Source organism: Meriones unguiculatus, chromosome 2 (assembly GCF_030254825.1).
Source record: "Meriones unguiculatus strain TT.TT164.6M chromosome 2, Bangor_MerUng_6.1, whole genome shotgun sequence".
NCBI classification, from domain to species: Eukaryota; Metazoa; Chordata; class Mammalia; order Rodentia; family Muridae; genus Meriones; species Meriones unguiculatus.
Window position 1 is genome coordinate 165,047,014 of NC_083350.1, and position 21,872 is coordinate 165,068,885.

The 21,872-nt window shown below is 42.5% G+C and overlaps 1 protein-coding gene across 1 annotated transcript in view; it reads right to left on the reverse strand.

The window, feature by feature from the left end:
* Positions 1-2,102: 2,102 nt before the first annotated feature.
* Mindy4b (MINDY family member 4B) overlaps positions 2,103-21,872 on the reverse strand; it is a 35,061-nt gene continuing 15,291 nt past the window's right edge. The window contains exons 8-12 of the mRNA XM_060378347.1: positions 19,897-19,967; positions 17,790-17,862; positions 17,043-17,204; positions 3,816-3,996; positions 2,103-2,245 (exon numbers count right to left, since the gene is read on the reverse strand). Of these exons, the coding sequence (XP_060234330.1) occupies positions 2,103-2,245; positions 3,816-3,996; positions 17,043-17,204; positions 17,790-17,862; positions 19,897-19,967 (630 nt within the window). The remainder of the gene's footprint in view (positions 2,246-3,815; positions 3,997-17,042; positions 17,205-17,789; positions 17,863-19,896; positions 19,968-21,872) is intronic.

Sequence of the window (21,872 nt, forward strand, 5' to 3'; positions counted from 1 at the left end):
CTGCCTTGTTCATCAGTATGCAGCAAACCTGCCTCCTTGTGCAGATGTATGTAATAACCCACCTCTCTGTTCCGTTGCATGTAGTGAAGGTGCTGGGCTTCCATGCTTTTCTCCATCAGAGAGCTCTGTCCACCCAGCTTGCCTGTGTCTGTGTCTGTCTTCTCTTCATTCCCTCACTGCCATAGTTAGTTCATCCTTGCAGCCTTGTTGGAGGCAGAAATAGCTACTTATAAATAACACATCTCCATTTTTAAAAATAAATCCAGATATGAGTGGGTGCTTCACTTTCAAGATAAAATAAAAGCTCATTTATCCAGAATATTGACATGACATACAAAGTGAAGACTACCTTTATATATAACAATTATTATCTTTGCATATAAACATAGGAACTTAATCTCCCCTTCACTGTTTTTTTTTTTTTTTTTTTTTTTTACTTAATAGAGTTTTGTTCCCGTAATAATTTAAACTAGATAACAACACACGAAACTTGGCAAGCTAACCTAGCTATGAACAAAGTAAAAGTTTTCTTAATTTAAAATAAAGACAGGTAAGACTAGAAACAGAGGACTCGGGCTGTTTTCAGCACGCTGCTGTAAGGAGCACTGTGTTTCCGGAAAGAGTGGCATGTCTTCTCAGCAGGCACCCCGCTCTTCCTCCTTCTGCAGAACCCTGAGTTTGTTTGTGGAGCAAGTGTGCTTATGCTTAGTAGTGCAGGAAGGATCACAGTTGCCCTGAAAAAGTCATGAACTCCTCAAGGACCCGGGCCTAGACAGTTCTTGTGCCAAAAGAATGTCCTTATTGCTTGAGACTTAGTGGTATCTCTTGGACTGAGTTTTTCCTGACAGAATACTGTATTATTTGCCTTCAAGCTTTCCAGTCATCAACCCCTAAAGAGACAACTTACTACACCTAAAACAAACAGAAATTTGTTTTAGATCATAACCTCCCTCCAAAGCATAGTGTAGTTAAGACCAAAGAAGACCAGGGTTTCTGGGGCTGCACTCACTTATGTGATCTATTTAAAATTCCACATGAAAGCACTGATGATCAGACACTGTAATCAGCCACCCGAGCCAATGGACTTCCTCTTCTCACACAATTTATTATTCACTTTGAAGCTTTGTTCTCCACATTCGTCTGAGGTTATAATACTATTCTTGAGCCAAATGAAAAGGCATTTAACAAATTAATGTGGCTGCTGAGTGCAGAGAAATTGTTTCTTGGAATCTGACCTATGGCTTCCACATCCTAAACCCTGAATCTGTGAGTCAGCAGATAGGATAGATGATTTCCCTGTACATCTTCTAGAAAGAATGTGTGTCAGAAATTGTGTGGGCATTCAGCATAAGAAAGAAAGATCACATTCTTTAAATGATGTTTTCCTCTTTCAACACTGATATGAGAAGAGATATTATTTTTGTTGAATCTTATTTTACGTAGGAGTGAAACTGTCTCTGTTTATGCTGTTATTTATATCTGGTTTAGGAGAAAGAAACAAATAAAATACTGGTAGGAAAATGTCCCTTTCTGCCTGACGCTTTGGCCATTTGAGTCCTCTGAGCATCTGCCAGAGCATTCTGCCCACAGGACGCAGCCCTCTGCCGCTTTCCCAGCAAGAGGAAGCCTCTTTGCTACTTTACTGCAAAGAATCAGCTAGCGTGGCCATGTGTGATGTGTCCTTGGAGAGGAACACTGCCTGTCCCAGGGAGGCCTGAGAAGACTTGAGCTCTTGCCATGGTTAAAAGCTGATGATGTATTCCTGATGACTTCATCCCCCAATGGAAGTGGGATCCCAGTTTTGGTCTTAGTGAAGTCTCAGGGAAAGAACAATTTGAAAACATGAAGAGGAGAGATCGTATTTTCTCTTCTGAATTAGATGAAGGAACCACTACTCAGACCCTGGGATAAAAAGTTCTTTACAGCACTGATAACAACTCTAAAAGCACAGCAAATAGAAAAAAAAAGAGTGAGAGAAACTGCCAGTGGCATTTTTCAGTGGGACTCCTGAAAGAGAAATGTAGAAATTAAATACCCAGTCCTGTGCTTTACCTTTTCATCCCATTTGTTCTGACCCCTCAGACTAGTTTCTAGTTTTCTTTTTAGAAAAAGGGAACAGTTCCATTCCAGTTGATGGTAGCATCTCTCCATTTGGTTCTGATTACCATTTCCACTGAAGAAAACCGTCTTCCTGACCCACGTTTATCTTCGTAGTGCTCTCCTTCCCAGTGATGGGAGTGAGTATCTGAGGATGGATCAACAGCATTGACATCAGGCCGGTCAGCCTTTTCCAAGGAAGCCAGAATGCAAGGAGAGGAGACAAAGGGTCCATCCCTGGCACAGGTTGCTACAGCCTTGTAACTGGCTAGGTAGAGGGATTCTTGCAGGGAGTGTATTAAAATGCCCATAAAAAATAAGTCTGTAGTGGCTGGGCTTGCTGTGTGTTGGGATGAGACTATCCGTGTCATTTAACGCAACATGATGTGACACATAGGTGTTTGTCACTGATATTACGAGGAAACGGGTAAAAGGAAAGCTCATCACTTTTTAAGAAGAGGTGTTTATTTTGAGGCAGAGTGTGGAAAGGGAATCTGGAACTTGTTTTCAAGGCCTAGGTTGGCCTCATATTAGCCAGGTGACATTTGCAAAATCACCTAAAATACCATTGCTGTGTTTCATTGATCCATTTATTGGCTAAATATAGCAACTATAGAACTAAGAATAGCTATGAGAGTACCTGCCTCATGTGGCTACTGGGAGTTTAATGCCAGCGTTACCGACACTCAACACAGTGCTCAGAACAGAATGTGTGGGATGTTTGTAAGCAGGGAAAGTGGTGTTTAGCTCACAGGCAGGGTAAAGTGAAAATGGTAATAGATCTTAAAGAACACGTGGCCAATATCACACTAAATTAAAGGAGCTAATACGCATTTATTGTAATTAAAGAAAAGAGAGAAGCTGCACAAGTATGTTCTTAGATCCATTTCGAAACGTAATGAGAGCAACAGAAAGTTAGTTAACCCCAAGCATATAATGCTAAATGCGAAGTCAGTCACTGACAAAACTATACAACCTGAGCCAAGGTTGCTGGACAGAAGTCAAGTCTGTCTGCTGCTAACATCTTGTCAAAGGTGCCAGTATTTAAGTACATTTTAAGGTTAATCATTTTTTCCTCATGACTCTAAGGAACTGGAGTTGTAATTGAGACAAAAATGGTCTTCCTGTCTGTGTCTCTCCCAGGACCTGCTAAATGTTTGCTAGCACTTACGAACAGTGGATTCCCTAGTGTCCCTCCCAGCATCTGGCTCATAGTCTGCTCTCAGAAATGCCTTTTGAATTAATCAGAACAAAAATTCATTCTCACTTTAGCTGCTTATGTCACCTGATGATTGTCTTGTGTTTGCTTGTGTACAGAACTCTGCATCTCCTTTGCTTTTGCATGCTTTTCCCCAGGCCTTAGGTACCTCGTGCTTAAAGATATGGGCCTTGGAAAAGGATTTCTGGAATTGGACTCTTCAACCTTTATCTTTTTTATCTTGTCTAAAATTTCTTTTCCTTGTTATTTCTAACACTAACACACACACACGCATGCATGCGCGCGCACACACACACACACACACACACACACACATGCACAAAAAAATGCCTCCATTTTAAAGCCACACATCACAGTGGATTTAGAGCTAGGCAGTGGCTTCATTTCAGAAATTGAGTCTAAGCATTTCTTGCAGCGATAGCATGAATCACCACACAGCTGTTGAACACCACATCTCTGGGTGCACAGAAGCACACACTTTGGAGTCTCAAGTGCTCACCTATTGTGAGATGTACAAGCTTTTTCTGTGAGGGCTGGCCACTGTAAAAGTGCAGATCAAAGACACGCTCCATTTTCCAGTCTGATAAGAGCTGCCTATTTGTGCAGAAAAGGATGCTGTAATTTCCATTGATGTTGCACAGCCAAACAGGAAAGGTGGGAGTCTTCAGCATGCTGCCCACCTGGAAGGGAAAGGAGAATGCGGATGAATATCTAGATCTTTCTGAATCGTGAAAGAGGCTGATGCATTCTCCTGTTTAAAAAGCAGTTTTGAGCTTCCTATTGTACATGTAACTTGCAGACCACTGTATATGGTATAATACTCAAAATCAAGGCTTCATGGAGATTTAATTTGCACATAAAAATGGTAATGCCTTGCTTTGCTCCAAATGGATTGTGCATTTTAAAAATGGAGAAGGTGAAGATTTTATAGTTTGGCCTTATAGTGAGATAATGTAAACTGAAATATAAAGATAGATGTGAAAAATGAGAATGCCAATTCTGTCTGTGTCATTGACTAGTGTAATTGCTCCCAGTGTAATTTCTAAGGTTCCAGCATTGGGCAGTGCTTCATGTAGCAGATGTCAAGTTTCTGGTAACACTAACCATGTATAGTAGAGAAAGAAGCTTCCAGAATGTGGGAGACACATATACCTACAAGGTAGTATGAAGATTCCTGATGAAGACATATATACAATAGGGCATACTGGTTTCATATTACCATGATGACTTGAAATTGAAAGCAGTGAAGAACTCATCAAAATTAGGTGAAAGTAGAAAAGGGCAAGCTTAATGCCATGACAGTGGATAGAGAAGAGCCAGAATGACCTGACATAAGATGATAAACTGGTTCTGCTCATTTATGGGAGCTGCCCTCTTTTTGATTCCCTCCAGCTTTCTGCTATTCAAATAAGCGACTAAGCATGGTAGTCCTTATTGGTCGATGCTTGGCTCTGGGGTTTACAGGACAGCACTCTGTTGTGAAGAACACGGTTGATTTTGATTTGATCCTCCAGAGGTTGACATAGTAACAGTTCAGTAGACCATGACACTAACATATTGGGATGTTGATGGCCTAGAATGTTTCTAGTTGTACTGTGTGAAGCCAAGTGACTCCCATAGTGTCCCAGAATTGCTTGTTCCCCACATTTGTACTTGAGAGAGAGCAAGGCCAATCTTGGGTGTTTGAGTTAAAGTTTTTTTTTTTTTTTTAAGGCTGAATGGGTTTGTATTATCACTATCCTACCTACTATAGTTGTTCTGTCAAGGTACTGTAGGGAGCAGTCATGAAGGGAAAGTTGACTGGTATGCAAATAAATGCCTGCTGGCCTGTTCTAACGGCCCTGTGGGTAATGGACTGTCTCGAATTCCTGCTGAAGCATCATGCTGAAGACCTACATTTGTTTGATTCTAGAGAAGACAAATTTGACAATTCAGTTAAAAATTCAGGCACCTGATACAGAGATCAGCTAGGGGCCAGCTAGTGGTTTTAGAAAAGGGAGTATCTAGGAGAGCCACCCAAAGTGTCTTCCCATGACAGCCAGCCCGGGAAGCTCTCAGATTTTAATGACTTGGCTTTTAAGACTCTTTTCTTTTTCACCATGTCTTGAACCATTGCTGACTTGTTTATATAGATAGAATATTTCTTCTCTATCACCAGTCTCTTTGAGCAACTGTTACTAAATAAAGACCACAGCAGTTTAGGGGGACCATGGACAAACCCAGTTCTGTATAACCTGAAGAACATTTAAAATGTAGTCCAGAGGGCAATTAAAACCAATGGCCAGAGACATAAGGACCATTATGAGCTACTATGTCTCAGGTTCTTGACAAACAGGTCACAACACAAGTAGCTAGCCCCAGAATTTGGCAGAGGATGCCCGAGGTAATTCCTCTTCTTTTATTAATCTCTAAGGATAAGGGTTTTCTTAGGGCCAAGGGCAGTAGTTAGGACCTGTTTGTGAAACTATGAGCCTCATCCACATTGAAGTCTGATTTAAAGGCTGCTCTTCTGGACCCTGTAAGATCTCATAAAGACGTTTAGATGAGTTCAAACAGAAATACAGATGTAGCAGTCAGTACCTGTCATTACCAGAAAGGGAACATAATTGTTACTCATAGGCAAGAGTGGCCATGTCTGAGGTTCAGTTCTTAAAGGAACTGGACAAGTTTCACAAGAACTTAGGATCAGGATGTACTTGGACAAAGAAGAAGGCATCCATTAAGTCTGGAACTAATCAAGCAAGTTTCTGGGAGTTTGTCCTAAGAGAGGATAAAATTTGGTTCAACATGCTATGGAGAGGCCATAGCCTCTTTAATGGTTCAAACGTCTTGTCCAAGTTGATTAGTATCACCAGGCCTTTGCCTATAAAGATGGGTGTATTACAGAGGCAGTACAGACTGGTGGCCAAAAGTTATGGAAAAAGGTTGTAGCCATCACTGGGACTCAGACTTGAAGGGTTATTGGGAGAAGCTAGAAAAATTCGAGGAAAGCTATTTCAGGGGTTTCAGACAGTATCATCCAGGCAGAATGGCATCCCAGACCCCAGAAGAAACTTTTGAGAACTGACTACAAACTTGTGAAACAACTGTAGTACTGTTTCAGAGGAACTTTATGTCCAAGATTATTGATATAACCTGGAGTACATGTAGGCCCCTGGTGGGGACGGGAAAGAGAAAGACTAGAGGCTGAAAAGGGGAATAATGGGAAGGCAGGTTTAGAATGGGAGAGGAATGGCAGGGCAGGGTAGAAAAGGGGATGGATGAGGGATAACTAAGGATGTTTGAAAAGACCCATATGGAAACCTATTTTATAAGATATATCCATATCTATGTATGCTATTACAATTGCTCTTGGATACCTACCATAACTTGATGGTGAGAGCATATTTTCTGAAGAGACCACATACTTTGGTCACAGGACATGAAAAAAAATTAAGTTAGAACTGACAAGAAAGCTTCTAGCTAGCTTTTATAGAATTGGAAGGTGTTGTGTAAGCTTCTGGTGGGACGGGAGGAATCATTAACAGTTTTACCTAGATTTGAACCTGTGCACTTCAATAATGACCCATGTAGCAAGATATCTCATGGGTATAATAGTGGCATTAGTGTTACAGGATTAAGTAACCACTTTCTAATAGGATGTAAGGCCTGCTCCAAAGGAGAAAACATATGCCTTGTACTTTAAATCTAGCCAAGAATCCATGGTTGGGAACTGAAAAGCCGTGGAGTCAGCCAACTGCTGTTATTTTGTTAATTGGACAAACTGTCCTCTAAATTCACATCTCTATACCCATAGATGGGTGCAGACTTCAGACATCATCAGAGAATTTTCTTTGTGCAGTGGTCGTTTAGTGCAAATACTCACGACTTATCAAAGGGATGAAAATATGCGTCGCTGGACTGCTCAGTCACAAATGGGACATCTCTGTTACCCGTCCTCAAGCCAAGGCTCAGGGACCTTCTGGGAATAAGTGCAAGAGGTCAGTGTCTTCTGGACAGGACAGGCCTGCTGCACACATGGACTCACAGAAGTGGGAGTTCCTTAGAAAAGACCTGATAAAGTTTAAGCTAGTTAACATTCTAGCAGAGAGTGGCTCATGAGCCCTTGCCCCTAACAGAGGAGCTATTGACAGTTGATGGCTTCTGGGGGAGGGACAGTCAATTTTCTTTAAGGGTGTTGCTTCTAGTAGGTTGGCCTTTTTACAGTGGAATTAATCAGAGTATTATATTAAAAAAAGTTTCCAAGGAGCTGGGCCTGGTGGCACACCCTTATAATCCCAGCACTCAGGGAGGCAGAGGCAGAGGCAGGTGGAGCTCTGTGAGTTTGAGGCCAGCCTGGTCTACAAAGTGAGTCCGAGTCCAGGACAGACAGAGCTACACAGAGAAACTCTGTCTCCAAAAAACAAAAACAAAAGCTTCCAAGAGCATTGGAAAATAAAAGTAAGTAGTAAGTGTAGCCTTGTGTAATTTCCCAATATCTAAACTTAGTTGTGGAACAGGTAACTTCAGTGCCTCACAATCACACACACACACACACACACACAGCTTCTATAGATATATAGTTGTGCTCAAGAACCTGGCTCCATCTAAATCAGGCCTTCAGGTTGCATATCCTCCAGTGACCATGCATCTTCAGTAGGCCCTGGACACAAAAATATTATAGTGTATTTTCATAGAATATATATGTGTGTGTGTGTGTGTGTGTGTGTGTGTGTGTTTCTGAGTCAGGGTTTCTCTGTGTAGCCATGGCTGTCTTGGACTTACTTTGTAGACCAGGCTGGCCTCAAACTCACAGAGATCCACTTGCCTCTGCTTTCCTAAGTTCTGGGGGTGCTGTTCATCATTTTTTAAAGGCAGGAAAGCATCGTTTTTTTCCAAAAGAAAAATTTTACATAATTAATTCTTTTAAATATTAAGAATGATTTTTTTAAGCTTGATGTGGTGGCACATCAAGTTACAATTATAGTATTCATGAGGTAGAGGCAGGAGGATCACACGTTCAAGGTCAACCTGGGCTGCGCAGTAAGTACTAGACTAACCTGAACTATGAGCCAGACATTGTCTCAAAACAAGGACAGGAAGACAAAAACAAAGCACAAAAAACATCTTCATTGTTGTTGGGTTTTTTTTTTTCCTACTTAAAAAGATAAACATGAGTTACTTGGAAAACACCATGATTTCTACATAAGGTTGGGGAGAGCAACTAACCTCTGCTCTTGCTGTCCTCCTGAAATGCAAGGGCTCAGGGGAGGGGCCCTTTCAGTCCTTTTCTTCAGTCCTTGGGATTGTACTGTTTCTTCAGAAACCAACTCTGTTCTATGGAAGAGTAAGCTTTGAAAGATCACCACATGTTATAAACCCAAGTATTAGAGGCTAATAATATGATTCTTTTTCCTTTTAGTAATTTTATTCAAATTGCTTCATTTTTTTTTAAAAAAAATTCTTCAGTTGTGAATGAAACTGGAGACACTTTTGTCTTTCAGTGTTTCACTTTTGGTTGGCTAGAAAAAACTATTTTATTGTGCTTAAAAGAAAGCAAAAGCAAGGCTTGTTCCAGTTAATAGTTTAGAAAGGGCACATCCCTAGCACCCATCTGCCCTAGGATTAGTGCCTCTGGTCCAATGCAACCTGAGTGTGCCGGCAGTTTCCTGTCAACTTGACATAAACTAAAGTCATCTGAGAGGAGGGGAATACCTCCCTGAGATTAGTCTGTAGGCAAGCCTGTAGGGCATTTTCTCAATTAGCGGTCGGTGTGCAAAAGCCTAGACCATTGTACACGGGGCCACCCCTGTGTTAGGGGCCCTGGGTTCTACACGAAAGCAGGCTGAGCAAGTCAGAGTAGTACTCTTCCATGGCCTATGCCTCCGCTTCTGCCCCCAGGTTCCTGCCCTGCCTGAGTTCTTGTCCTGACTTCCTTTGATGATGCACTGTGGTGTGGAAGTGTAAGCCAAATAAACCCTTTCCTCTTCAAGTTGCTTTGGTCATGGTGCTTCATCACAGGAATAGTAACCCTAAGCAAGACACTGAGTATCTCACCTTCGAACAAGGGGCAATTCTACCCTAACTTCATGAAAAGACAGACAACCCCAGCTTTAGTTTCAGATACATTTCTCCCGAGTTGCAAATAACTTTTTAACTATCCATGAGTTAAACTGAACACAGTAGTTTCTAGGCATCTTTTTGCAATAGTTATGGCTTGGAATAACATTATACATAATGAAGATATGATATCTAGGACAAGCAATATTTAATATAATTATTAATATTCTGAGACAGTTGTGGTGCATAGCTTAACACTTGCTATGTAATCTTGGCTGGCCTCAAGCTCATGACCCTCCTGCCTCTGCTGAAATTGCTAGTGTGTATTACCACACTCAAGTAGAACACACAATTATTAATGTTGAAAAAACGAGATAGAGTAACTAGGAGACTGAATGCTGTTTGTGAGAAAGTGTCATGCCATATGAATTGAAATGATTTTAAATCAAGAAAGTCTCTGTAAATTCTGGGTGGAGGAATAGTTTGCACACATAGGTATATAGATATGTATAAAAATATTTTTCATAGAACATTTGTAAAATGGGCAAAATTCTACTGGCTTCAATGCGTGCACTGGTGTGGTTCTGACACCGCAGCACTGTTACTTTACACCACAATGCAATGATGCCTCTGCGGAACTCAAAGCTACTGGATCACTTCTGAACTCTACAGTGACCAGATTTCACCCTGAGCAGGCAGTATTTCCTGCCTGGAGAGATTGCGGTGGAAGGGAAATACAATGCCCTGTGTGACAGTCATGGCACTTGGGTAACAAGTCAGGATATGAGCCTTACGATTACCACTGAGAAGACAGCTGGTTTAAAGTAATTGAACTGGTCGGGCAGAAAGGAAGATCTTCTAAAGAGACATTTGTGCCTCTTTGTGACTATTGGGCTATTAAAACAATGGACCCTAAAGAAATGGGACTTTCCCCAGGAATCTCATGCTGGGAGAAAGAAAAGGCCCTAGCAGAGAGAGAAATTCAGCACCTGGACAGAGATTTCAACCCGTTCTAACAAGTTGGAAGGAACTTAGAGGATGAGAGGAGCCCAGAAAATATTGGGTGGCTGATGGGCAGGACCACCCATTGGCCAGGGCTGTTTAGATGAATACATCCTTGACCTAGCTATTTAAACTTTGTTCTCATTTTAGGACCCAAAGATGGCTTTAGGGGAGTTGCTAGATCTCTCTGGCCCTCTTCCCAAAGTGGCTACACTGAATAAATTTCTGCTTTCTGTTTTCCATGGTGAATTTAATGACTTTAATTGGCTTACTGAGGACAGGTGGTTGTACCTGGCTTGAGCCACAGCTGTGACCCCCAAGTCTGAAGACAAGTCCTGCAAGAACAAAACAAAGCACCTTCTGGTTGAAGTCTGTCAGCTCTCACCCCAACTTCTGCTCCCATTTTGGGGATACCACATGGACATTTGTCTGATATTTTCTAGTTTTAATTGTTTTTTGGATAGACATGGTTTACCAGCTACCCCTCCCCCTTTGCAGGATTCTAAATAGATTTTATTGGTGAGATTCCACCAGTTCTGAATCTGTGCATGTTGCCATGGTAAAAAGAAAATTAAATTGTGATACAGCAGTACTATAAATAAAATACCTTTAGGTTCATGAATTGTGTAATAAGCTCAGTAGTTTAAGTATTTCCTTGCACCAACAAAAACCTCTGTAACACAGACCTTACTTTAAGGCAGCGTAAAATGGTAAGGACAGGGAAGATGGACACAGTCTAACACTAGACAGCAACTACTGAGTCCATGTAAATTTTCTTCTTGTGCCACTAGTGCAACGGTGATTAGAACGTGTTTTTGCATAATGAACTTAATATTGCAAGTGTCCTAGCCCCAGGCTGGTAATATGACTGGGAGAAAGGTGTCAGAAATGCCGTGCTTTCTTCATGGAGCCCTGGTGACAATTCCAGTGCATACCTGTTAATGGTCTGGCTTTTCTCTCTGCCACCTGGAACACACAGCAGATGTAACTTCTCTGGCAGAGTTTGCAGGTATGTTGTAAAGACAAATTAGATCATGCTTGCGGGGTGTAACCTTGGTGACTTAGTGGCAGAGTGTAGCGAGTGCCGCTTCATTAGGTATTTTCAAGGTTGGATTTCTTCTCATCAGGCTCTCCAAAGGGAAGATGTAAAGAGAGAAGAGAGTGCCACTGGGATGGAAGTAGGAGCTGCCAGGGCTGCTGTGGGAATGATTCTGGCAAGACCTAAATGACTTCATTCCCTTCTAAATATCAGAGTTGATTTTTCTTCCCACTGGCAGGTGTGACGATAATGTGAGCCTCCTAAGGCTTTCCAGATGGTGTTAGACTCAGACTGCTGTATGTTCTCACTTAGGTATCGGAGCCTCACACTCAAACCTGTACCTTCAAATAGAATGGTAATGGTGAGGCTTCAAAATAGTGCCTCGCCTCCTGGCTGCTTCCTGCAGGAACTGTCAGCCCGGTGGGCTCTAGGGGGCTTGCCGTGTCTTCTAATGAGAATGTCATCTTTTTCTCCTTTTGAATCTCACCCACTGAGCCATGACATTGGGATAGAAAGTTGTTTTTCCCCCCCCCCCCCCTCAATCTCTGCAGCTTTATCACAGAGTAAGCAAAGACTGGCTTGGGGAAGACAAAGGCAGAGCTACAGAAGGGGTTTTACCTCAGCCACAGAAAACAGCAGTCAGGCAGCATTTGAGTTACCTTCTAAATTTAGAAACCTTTTTGTGTGTGTGTGTGTGTGTGTGTTTTTTCCCTGATTGGTTCTCCTCATCAGTGCATACACATATTATTCAAATCTATTGCACCCCCTGCCCCAGTAGGTCCCACCAGATGTCCTGAAAGCAGTACATAGCACACCTATGGGTCTCGTAGGTTACCATGCCTTGGAGCAGAGAGTAAGGGCCCTGGCTGTGGAGGGTATCCAAGCCAGCAGTATGAGTAACACTAGCGAATGCCTGCTCCGCAAGGTGTTTCCATTTCAGGGGAGGAGGTTGTGAAACATTTGACTTCACAATTCACTGCAGCCAGGGCAGATGGGTACAGCACAACTCCAGGCACTGATGAGGTTATACTAATGAAGGTGAGGAGTGTGGATACCTGATAGACATAATCTGCCTTTCCAGAAACTGAATGGGAGAAAACACTTTAGAAAACATCTGACCAAGTGCTTGTGATTCCTATCAACACAAATTCATAACAGCTTTAGCTTGAAACTACTCAACTGTCATACATTAAAACCCTTATGCTGGGTGGTAGTAGAACATGCCTTTAATCCTAGCACCCGGGAGGCAGAGGCCAGGTGGATCTCTGTGAGTTCGTAGGCCAGCCTGATCTACAGAGTGAATTCCAGGACAGCCAGGGCTGCACAGAGAAACCCTATCTCAAGAACAGTAAAAACAACAACAAAAATCCTTGCCACTGTGTAAAGGCTAGAGCCCATCAGCAGTGTATATGTGGCAAACACTAAAGGTTGCAGAAGATCAATCTGCACTTATGATTGATTTTTAAAGGACTAACTATGGCATACAATGCCAAGAACTAGTATTCATATACTGATAATTTATTCGAAAATGACTGACCCGGCAGAGCAGAGACTGTGAGCTTCCAGTGTAGATAATGACAGAACTCACAACCTCGCTCTGATATGTAACTAGTCAAGGCTTTGCTCCTTTACCTCCACTCTGGCCTTTCTAATCTCTTAACTGAATGACCGCGCAACAAACCGGATTTAAGCATGGAGATGTAAGTGGAATAGAGATCATTGGTGGTATCTGTCGCTAGTAGGAAGGCTGGCAAAACTAGGTGCCCTCTGCCCATAGCTGTGAGCACTACAGTGCGTGAAGCTACCCCATGATACATCCTCTAGCTATCATCTGCCAGGGGTAGTGCAAAATTACATCAATGCTTCATGAGCTAAGAATTGCCTTTGTCCTGAGAGAGCGAGATGATATGGATAGAATAAAAAAAAAATGCTTCACGTAAAATCAACTGTGTATATGTGTATTTTATATATCCACATTTCAGAAGCTTAAGTAAGACAAATGTCAGCCTCTAGCTGCTCTATAATACATTTTTTAAAACCAAACTCCAAGTGCATGACAGAAACATCATCATAAACGTCCCCAGGGTTTTGAGCCATTAGTGTACAATTTCAGGCAATTTTCACTGAGGGCACATTCACAGACATCTCCCCGGGGAGCGGACTCTGAGTCCGAGAAAGAAGGATGAAAAGTCACATTAGTCACTTTCCCAAAAGCTGGAAGCATTTTAGATCTGGTTTCTATGTAGATTTTAAAGTGACCCCAGGCAGTCTCCAGGCCCTGCCCTACTTCCAATTGGCAAACAAACCTTCCTTTGGATGGCGCCCCCATGCTCCTGCACCCTACCCTCTCCCCAGCAGCAAAGAGTTCATTTTTTTTCTGGATGTGCTGCGGGCTCTCAACTGCCTTTAAGGTCCTTGCAAACATCCTCTTCCTATTAGAGGATATTTTAGGCTCTGCAGGTAATTTTCTTTAGGGCATGGTTTAGTCCTGGATCCCCGTGAATTCTTGACTCTGAAGCGCTCCACCTCTCCGTGGTGGCATTTTCTCTGATGTGGCCCCTTTCTTCGGAGCAGCTTAGCAGCTGCTTTGCAAATACCTGTTCAATTTTAGCCTCAGCTAAAGCCTGCAGCTTGTTCTCAAAGCCTTGCAAATGTTACCCGGGAACAAAAGGCTGTCCACCTCGTCAGCTCTGAGACAAGGATTTGCTGTTTCTTGTAGGTTCTGTTGAGATAGCTGGCTTCCCAGTTCTTCACACCGTGTATTTAGTGACTGAGCCAAAGATGTTACTTTAATTTCCTTCCTTCTTCCTTTAGAACAGTAATTCTCATCTAGGGACAATTCTGCCCTCACCACCTGAAGACATTTGGAAATGTCTGCAAATGTCTGCAGATGTTTTGGACTGCCATGATGGGGACAGGGAAGCTGCACCTCGTGGGTGCTGTCCAAGAGCTTGCAGTGGGCAGCACAGCGCCTCAGCCATTGACAAGTATTCAGTGTCCAAAGGTGAGCTGCCCTGCTTGGGACAGAGGTTTCTAGCCCTCACTGACCATTAGGATCACCTGTAAAGTTTAAGTTCAAGTGTCCAGTGCCCCTCAGATGAAGAAACATTATTTCATAGCCTTTCATTCTTAGGACCCGCTACAAAATGAAAAAGCAGTGACTCTTGGTAAAACAAACAAACAAACAAACAAACAAAACCTGTAACAATGTGCAGCTCTATGTAACGATGAGTGCTTTACTTGGGAAGTTGTGACTTTGGGGGATCTCCCTGGTATCAGTAGTTTTTCCCCAGAGATTTCCGAATGGGTTTAGTCTGCAGCCAGGCTGACGTCTTTGCTAGGCAGCCGTTATCACTTGGGTTATTCTAGAACTGAGACTCAATGTGTGGGAAGTGAACAGCCGTTTCACAGTGTGCATTTAAGAACACCAGAAAACACAGGTATTTACACTATGGTTCGTAAGAGTAGCAAAATTGCAGTTATGATGTAGCAACAAAAATAATTTTATGGTTGGGGCTTACGACAACATGAGTAACTGGACTAAAGGGTGGCAGAATTAGGAAGGTTGAGAATCACTGATCTAGAAGAATCAGCCTGTGGCATCTGTGGTCCAAATGGGACTCACTCTTGTATCTGGATCCTTCTACCTAAGCGATACTGAGTTATCCTAGCTGATGGAAGCATTAGAATGCTATTCTTCGTCATCTGCCGCAAGTCTTATCTGTGCAGAGGACATTCTGGCCTTCCATGAGAACTAAGATTCATGATTCTGTTTGCGGAAAGGTCAGGGAAGGCTCATTAGTTGTCAGCTCAGAATAAGTGTCCCTGCTGAGGTCTGTGGCCTTCTAGGCAGGATCATTTTCCACCACTGTAGGACCTACCTTGCCTTTATACCAAGGCTTCCAAACAGGGGAGGGGTTGCCCATTGCTGGAATGTGGTATGGAAGCCAGTGGTGTGAGAAAAACATTTTAAAACTAACATTTATTTGTTTACATGTATACAAAGAAAAAGCAATTGCTTGGTTTATATCATCACTACAATAAAGGTTAAAACAATCTTAAAATTGCGTTGTTTTAAGGAAAAACATCAGTAGTAGTATGGGTGATGTAGGGGGCATGGCACAGCCTTTAAATCACAGTACAATATTGTGAAAGGACTTTGTAATAATAGATGAAGCACTAAAATTACTGTTGCTTTTGTGTTCCACCCCTTGGAACGTGATCTACTATATTCCTCCAGTTTTCTCAAAACAGAATCTTGGCACACTGCTAGTTCTGAGAGGTATACAATATTAGATCACAGACATATAGTGACTATGTGTGGCTAACAGAAAAGCAAAATGTGTAAAAATGAACCCTTACTTCTTGCCTGAGTTTTCTTTATGGTACTTACTAAAGTCCAAAGTGAACCCCAAAATTTTCTAGAAAATGTGATTAGGGATTTTATGGCTACAGTCCATCTCTTCTCATCCAGGGTGTACCAAAGTTTAGTCTTTACCATTCATGTAGTGGGATTCTTTGCAGCCATGGAATTCACTAAAGGCCAGATTCTCACTGATGTATACAGATAAACTAGAAAAAGATTCCAGGAGAGTAACATAAAATTATACATGAGGAAGAAAAAGAGAGGGAAGCATTCCTGAAAAGACAGACCACTGGCTAATGGGATTGGGTTAATTTCTCTTAGTTTATTTGGTACTTCTTACTTTTTGTCTGATGGACCTGGATTATACAACCTAAGGAACAACAAGAAGACATCCACAGAATATTTATGCATAAAAGCTGGCACCCTGCCATGCTGATGCTATTTCCTTGATGTCATCCAGACACGTGCATAAGAGGAACCGGAGAATTGACAGGCCGCATAGGTACCAAGTGGGGCCCTTCCTTGCCACCAGGGTTAGGAAGGATGGACAAGGGAGCCTCCCTTAGAGGAACTGCCTTCCAGGTGATGTCAGAGTCACTCCAGAGAAGTGCTGCTTTCCCAGAGAATTGGTCTTGCCTCTCCCAGGAGTCAGGATGAAAACCTCTAAGCATCTTTAGTTTATGTGCTGGGAAAAGTGTTTGCCCTTTTACTCTCCAGTCCTTATTCTCTTTTTGTACACAGTTTGCTTTCTGGCTATCAGATGTTGTATATCCCCTGAGCTGAGGATGTCTGTGACAGACTTATCATAAAGGGGGTCCCATTTCTAGTATATTTTTAAAGTGTTCAGCAACAGGAGGAATAGATACATTCATTTGCAAAGGTAAAAGATTGGGGGGCACAACCACTAGCTGGCAGTATTTCAGAGAAGGAGGCTGCCTGGGCATGAAAGGAAACTTCTATCCATTTGAGTATTTTAAATATTAATTTTCAGTAAGTGTTTTCACATGTGGTTTTTATTTTATATACACCTTGTGGGCATTAAAATATGTGAAATACAATACCAAGATGATAGTCTTGGATGATTCAATTTAGACTGTGTGTGTGTGTGTGTGTGTGTGTGTGTATGTGTGTGTGTGTGTGTAGAGAGAGAGAGAGAAAGAGGTATATCAAAGGTACCAAAAGGAAAAAGAAGCTCAGATTTGAACTGATATCGAAACTTTTTTAAAAATGCCAAAATACTTGCCTTCTGGTTATAGAGTTAATCATCAAGACACACTAACCTGTGAGAGTCGGTCACCCTCAGAAGTGTCTTTATCCCACTGCAAGTAGCCAACATCACTGCGGGTCAGGACTCCATGTAATGTTTCCTCAGACCTCCCTTTCTCATAGCCATTGAAGACATTTGGACTTGCTCTCCCAGTCAAAATCATGTTTAGAACTGCCTAGATGGAATATTTTGTTAATATTTATATTAGGTAGCAATGAAATGAAGTCTTTTTTTTTTTTAATTACTACAGAAACGGTCTGGGATTGCAGCTCAGTGGTAGAGTACTTGCTTGTCGGGCTGAAGGGCCTACAGTCAACCCTCAGTACAAAAAAAAAAGCAAAAAGCAAAATAAAAAAAAATCACTTTAAGAGAAAGCAGCTACGCAAAACACAGTTCTATAAAAGCATGCGTGTGTTGTGAAACTGATAGAATGAAAACAATAGTCTCTTGGCTTTCCTTGCTTCTTGCCCCAGAACTCATCCTTCCCATCCACCTGCTGACTTTTCTTCCTTTGCATTTGTTTTAAAGAGGTTTCCCCTGTTGCAAGTTAGGATGCATAGAGATAAAATGTTTCACACTGTTTGTTCCTATTGGATATCAGGCAGTCTCGTCAACACGTCTTCTGTCTCTGAGATCTCAGGCTTTTGGAGTTAATCTAAGAAGGACTGTGGCAACCAGAAGGTATGGCCTGGCAGCAATACCTCATCTTTCAAAGACAGTGCGATCAGGTCTACAAAAGAAATGCAGTCTTCCCACCTACCTGCCTGCACGAGATGCTTCCAGATTGACACTGCAAGAGGTGAGTGGTGCTGATGTCCAGGTCTTTCTGAAGCCTGCAGAATGAGAACTGTCAGTATCTGGCCAGAAACAGTGATCACATCAGGGGGTACAGCAGTAACAAGGCCACTGGTCCTTGTGCGTGCCCTTCATGTGTTCCGACATCTCATAGGACTAAGATCTATGGAGGCATGCTGTGGTTGGGGATGATGATTTGAGTAGAGTAAGGAATAAGTGGATAAGGAATAAGGAGGATGAAGGCACAGACATGCCACGAATAGAATCCCTGTGTGTGCTCTAGATGGATGCTGGGCTCCGTAGGGAGACAGCTTATCCTATGACAGATGTTTGGCTGACAGTGTTGACCAGGCCAGAGAGTGCTGGCTTAAAGCAAGCCTGAACAGGCCTATCAAGTGGAAAACAGAATGGCCGCAACTTCATTCTTGGCTCAAAGATCAGAGGGCAGCAGTTCCTGCCCTTGACCATATAAGGAGGCCTGCTAGTCTTGCTGTCAACTGTGAAGTGTGAGTGCTGAGATGGAAACTGTATGTGTTCTTGTGTTGATTTATTCATGACACTGGAGGGCATGCCCTCTGTAAGTGACACCTAAAGATTTAGTGATATCATGTAATTGAGGGTGGTGCTCTTCAAGAGCATAAACGAAGGTGATATAGATCTGAGCAGTTAAATGTTGGTAGTAGCTGAAATTCAGTAGTAGCATGGCGGCACAGTGTTGTGCTGTAATCCCGCCTATGCGGGAGGCTGAGCCAGAAGAAGGGCAAATGTGAGGTCAGCCTGTATAATTTAGCAAGAACATTTCTCAAAAGGTGAAAATGAAACATTATTTAAAAGGCTGGGTGTTGTAGCTCAGTAGTAGGGCTTGCCTAGTGATTGTAAGGTCCTGTGTTCTAATCTCAGCATGCACAGGCATACACAGGGCAGGGGGAGAAGGAAAGGATGGAGGGAGAACTTATAGTGATGTATTTATTTAAATATATGGTTTCTGTTGTTATATTTGGGGTTGGACCTTAGGCCTCATACAAATAAGTCAAGTGCCCTATGGCTAAGCTACATTTCTAGTTTTATCTTGATAAAACCATGATACTTAGGAACATCAGAGGACAACTTGTGGGAACTCTATTCACCCTCACACTGTGGGTTCTCTGGCTCAAACTCAGGTCTGAAGGCTCAGTAACAAGTGCCTTTTGCCTGCTGACCCTTCTTGCCAGCTTTTTAGCCCCCAGTTCACTCCTTATTTTGAATTAAAATCATACTAAATTAGACAGTCTGGCCTTAAGTTCAATCTGTAACCCAGGCAAACCTTGAACTTGTGATCCCCCTGACTCAGCCTCCTGAATGGTTGGGTTTACAGGCCTGTGCAGGCATGACTACTACATCTTTATCATAGCAAATGTCTTAAAGAACTCAAATGTTAATGTTTAGAAACATGTTGATTTAAATAAACTTAGTAACCAAATAATAGCATAGCCTGCACAAGTGTGATTGTCAAATCTGAAGACAAATTTCGGATCTGGTTCAGATCCTGTAGTCTTTTATCCTAGAAACCATTACCCCTTATCTGGCTCTCAAAATCATGTATTTCTTTCAGAGTCCAGAAAACAGCCTACCTCTCCTATGACACTTTCTGTGCTTACTCCAGGACCCTTCCTCCTCTAGAATCCACCAAGACATACTACCGCTACACCACTTTGAGCAAGTACTGCCTGGGTTTTGTCCAATATTTCTGGATCTATCTGTTATCTTTCCTGGAGTGGAACCCACAGAAGATCAGTGCCTCATCTTCTCTTATTCATACTTCCCATGGTGCCAAGAAGAGAACTTTGCAGGGCATAGGCAAAAATTAGACATCTTAGGGTTTATTTTTTTGTGGATAATAAAATATTCAGAAAAATACTTGACAAAAGACACTTTGCCTGCCCATATGGGCAAATCAACTGAAGAAAAAGACATGCTGACAGATAATAAGCATTGGATAAAATGTGGGATGAGGACATTTTGCTACCCAAGAGTCCACATCTATGTGACCCCAACCTGTAGGCAATGCCTGTGTGGACATTTGTGACATTTACCTCTCAAATGTTCTGGAGAACACCAGGCCGTAGAGGAAGACGATGACACCATGGCTTCCTTCCCCTTTGAACTATAAAAAGGAGACATACACCTTTGCTTAAACTTTGCTTAAAAGCGCTTCAGATAGAGAGCACACGTGCGGGTATGACTTCAAGGCCTTAGATCTAAGAAAAGCCTCCTCCCTAGTCCTCCTAGTCCTCCTCCCTGGGAGCATGGAGTCTCTTCTTTCCTGAGTCATCATCTTCTCTCTCAGTTGCTTCCTTCTTCCTTGCTTGAAGACCCCCACAGGGCCAACATTCTCTTCAGCTTCAACTTAGCCTTTCTTTTACTTCTATTCACTAATTCTCTTCAAATCAAAGCTAAGACATACAGTTCCCTAGCAAGAACTTTGGTGCTGCACGGAGCTGTCTTCCTGGGCCCCACCTTTGCTAGGTGAGTCTTTTCTAGTTACCTCATTAACCCAGAAGAAACAGGAGACTCACAGAAACAGCTCTGGTTGGCTGTGCATTGACAGCTGCACATAGACAGTTTTGTTCGTTGGTTTCTTTAATTTTATCTGCAACTTGCAGCAAATATTACATTGTTTTGTTTTTCCCCCCTGGGATTTGTTCCAAAGGTTAAATGTATGGTACACATTTTGGAATATTTTGGATCCATAGAAACTGTTCCTCATTAAAAGCTGTTCTGCTTAGAACTTTCAAAAGGTAATTTGTGACTGCGTGGATCATATCCAAACTGATCAAATCTAAGTCTCTCTGGGGCTAGCTTTATCTTATCTTTCTGTCAGTATTCTTCTCACTGCAAAGCAGCCCCTTTGCTGGCCTTCTGGGTGTCCAGGGCTAAAGCTTCATTTGAAGGTATGGCAACTGAAATGATTTTTTTTTTTTATATCAAGACATGTTTATTTTTCTTCGTGAATGAGTGTGTCTACATGTCTATCTAAGATCTGGTAGACCTCAGAATCCGAAGACCCAAGAACAGGCTCCAGCGGCAAAGGAGGCAGAAAGGAATTTAAATAAGTGTTCTTCAGGGTATAAGAGAAACAAGCAGGGTGGGGCCTGAGACTAACTGAAAAGCTGTTGTGTATTAGTGATCTAATTGCTGCTGTAACAATACCACAGACTTACTTCTAATGGAGATGGGCTTTTTCTAACTTTAAATCTGTCCTCATCTCTTATTCATAAGCCACTAATTAGTTGTTTTCTCTATCCTTACACTTCTTTCCCTTTGTAATGGACACTATGGTTAATTACACCCATCAGTCCAATCCGGAGTCACCCACCCCCGCCCCATCTCAAGATCCCGAGTCACACCTGCACAGGGCCTTCTCAGGTATGACCCCCCTCCATCCCACCACAGGTTTTCCCTTGGGGTCAGCAGCCTACCAGTTAACTGAAGATGTAAAAGTGTAGTCATCTTTTCTGGGACAAATTCAGGTTCCACGACTCTGACATGAAAATTTCTGATTATTTTTGGCACGCGCAGATTCTGATGTGAAGAGCTGTAGCGCTAGGCAGGCGCATGCCCAGCCCATGTGAGACAGTATACTGATTTCCTAGGTTTGCAGCCACACTGTATGAGAGCAGAGCGGTGCTTTCCACGAAGGCCCTGGTGAAGAGCCCTTCCTGAGTCTTCCTACATTGTTTGCTGACGACGTCACTGGCATCTGTTGGCTTGCAGGCCCATTGCTCAGACCTCTCTCGGCCTTAGCTATTTTCCATGGAACTCATCCCATGAAGCACTTTGCAACCTTTCCCTCTTACCAAATGCCAGCCATTGGATTCCGGCTCACCCTGGTCCAGTCTGACCTCCTCTGAACTTGACGGCGTCTTTAAAGACCCACTTTTAAATGAGGTCACACTCCTGGGAACTTCAATCTGTAGGTTTGCAGGGTAGGGGAAGGGTGCCTAGGACCTTGGCATTTCACTTGGTGGGGGGCAGCTGGACTTGCAACAGTGGTCCTCCTGCCCATAAG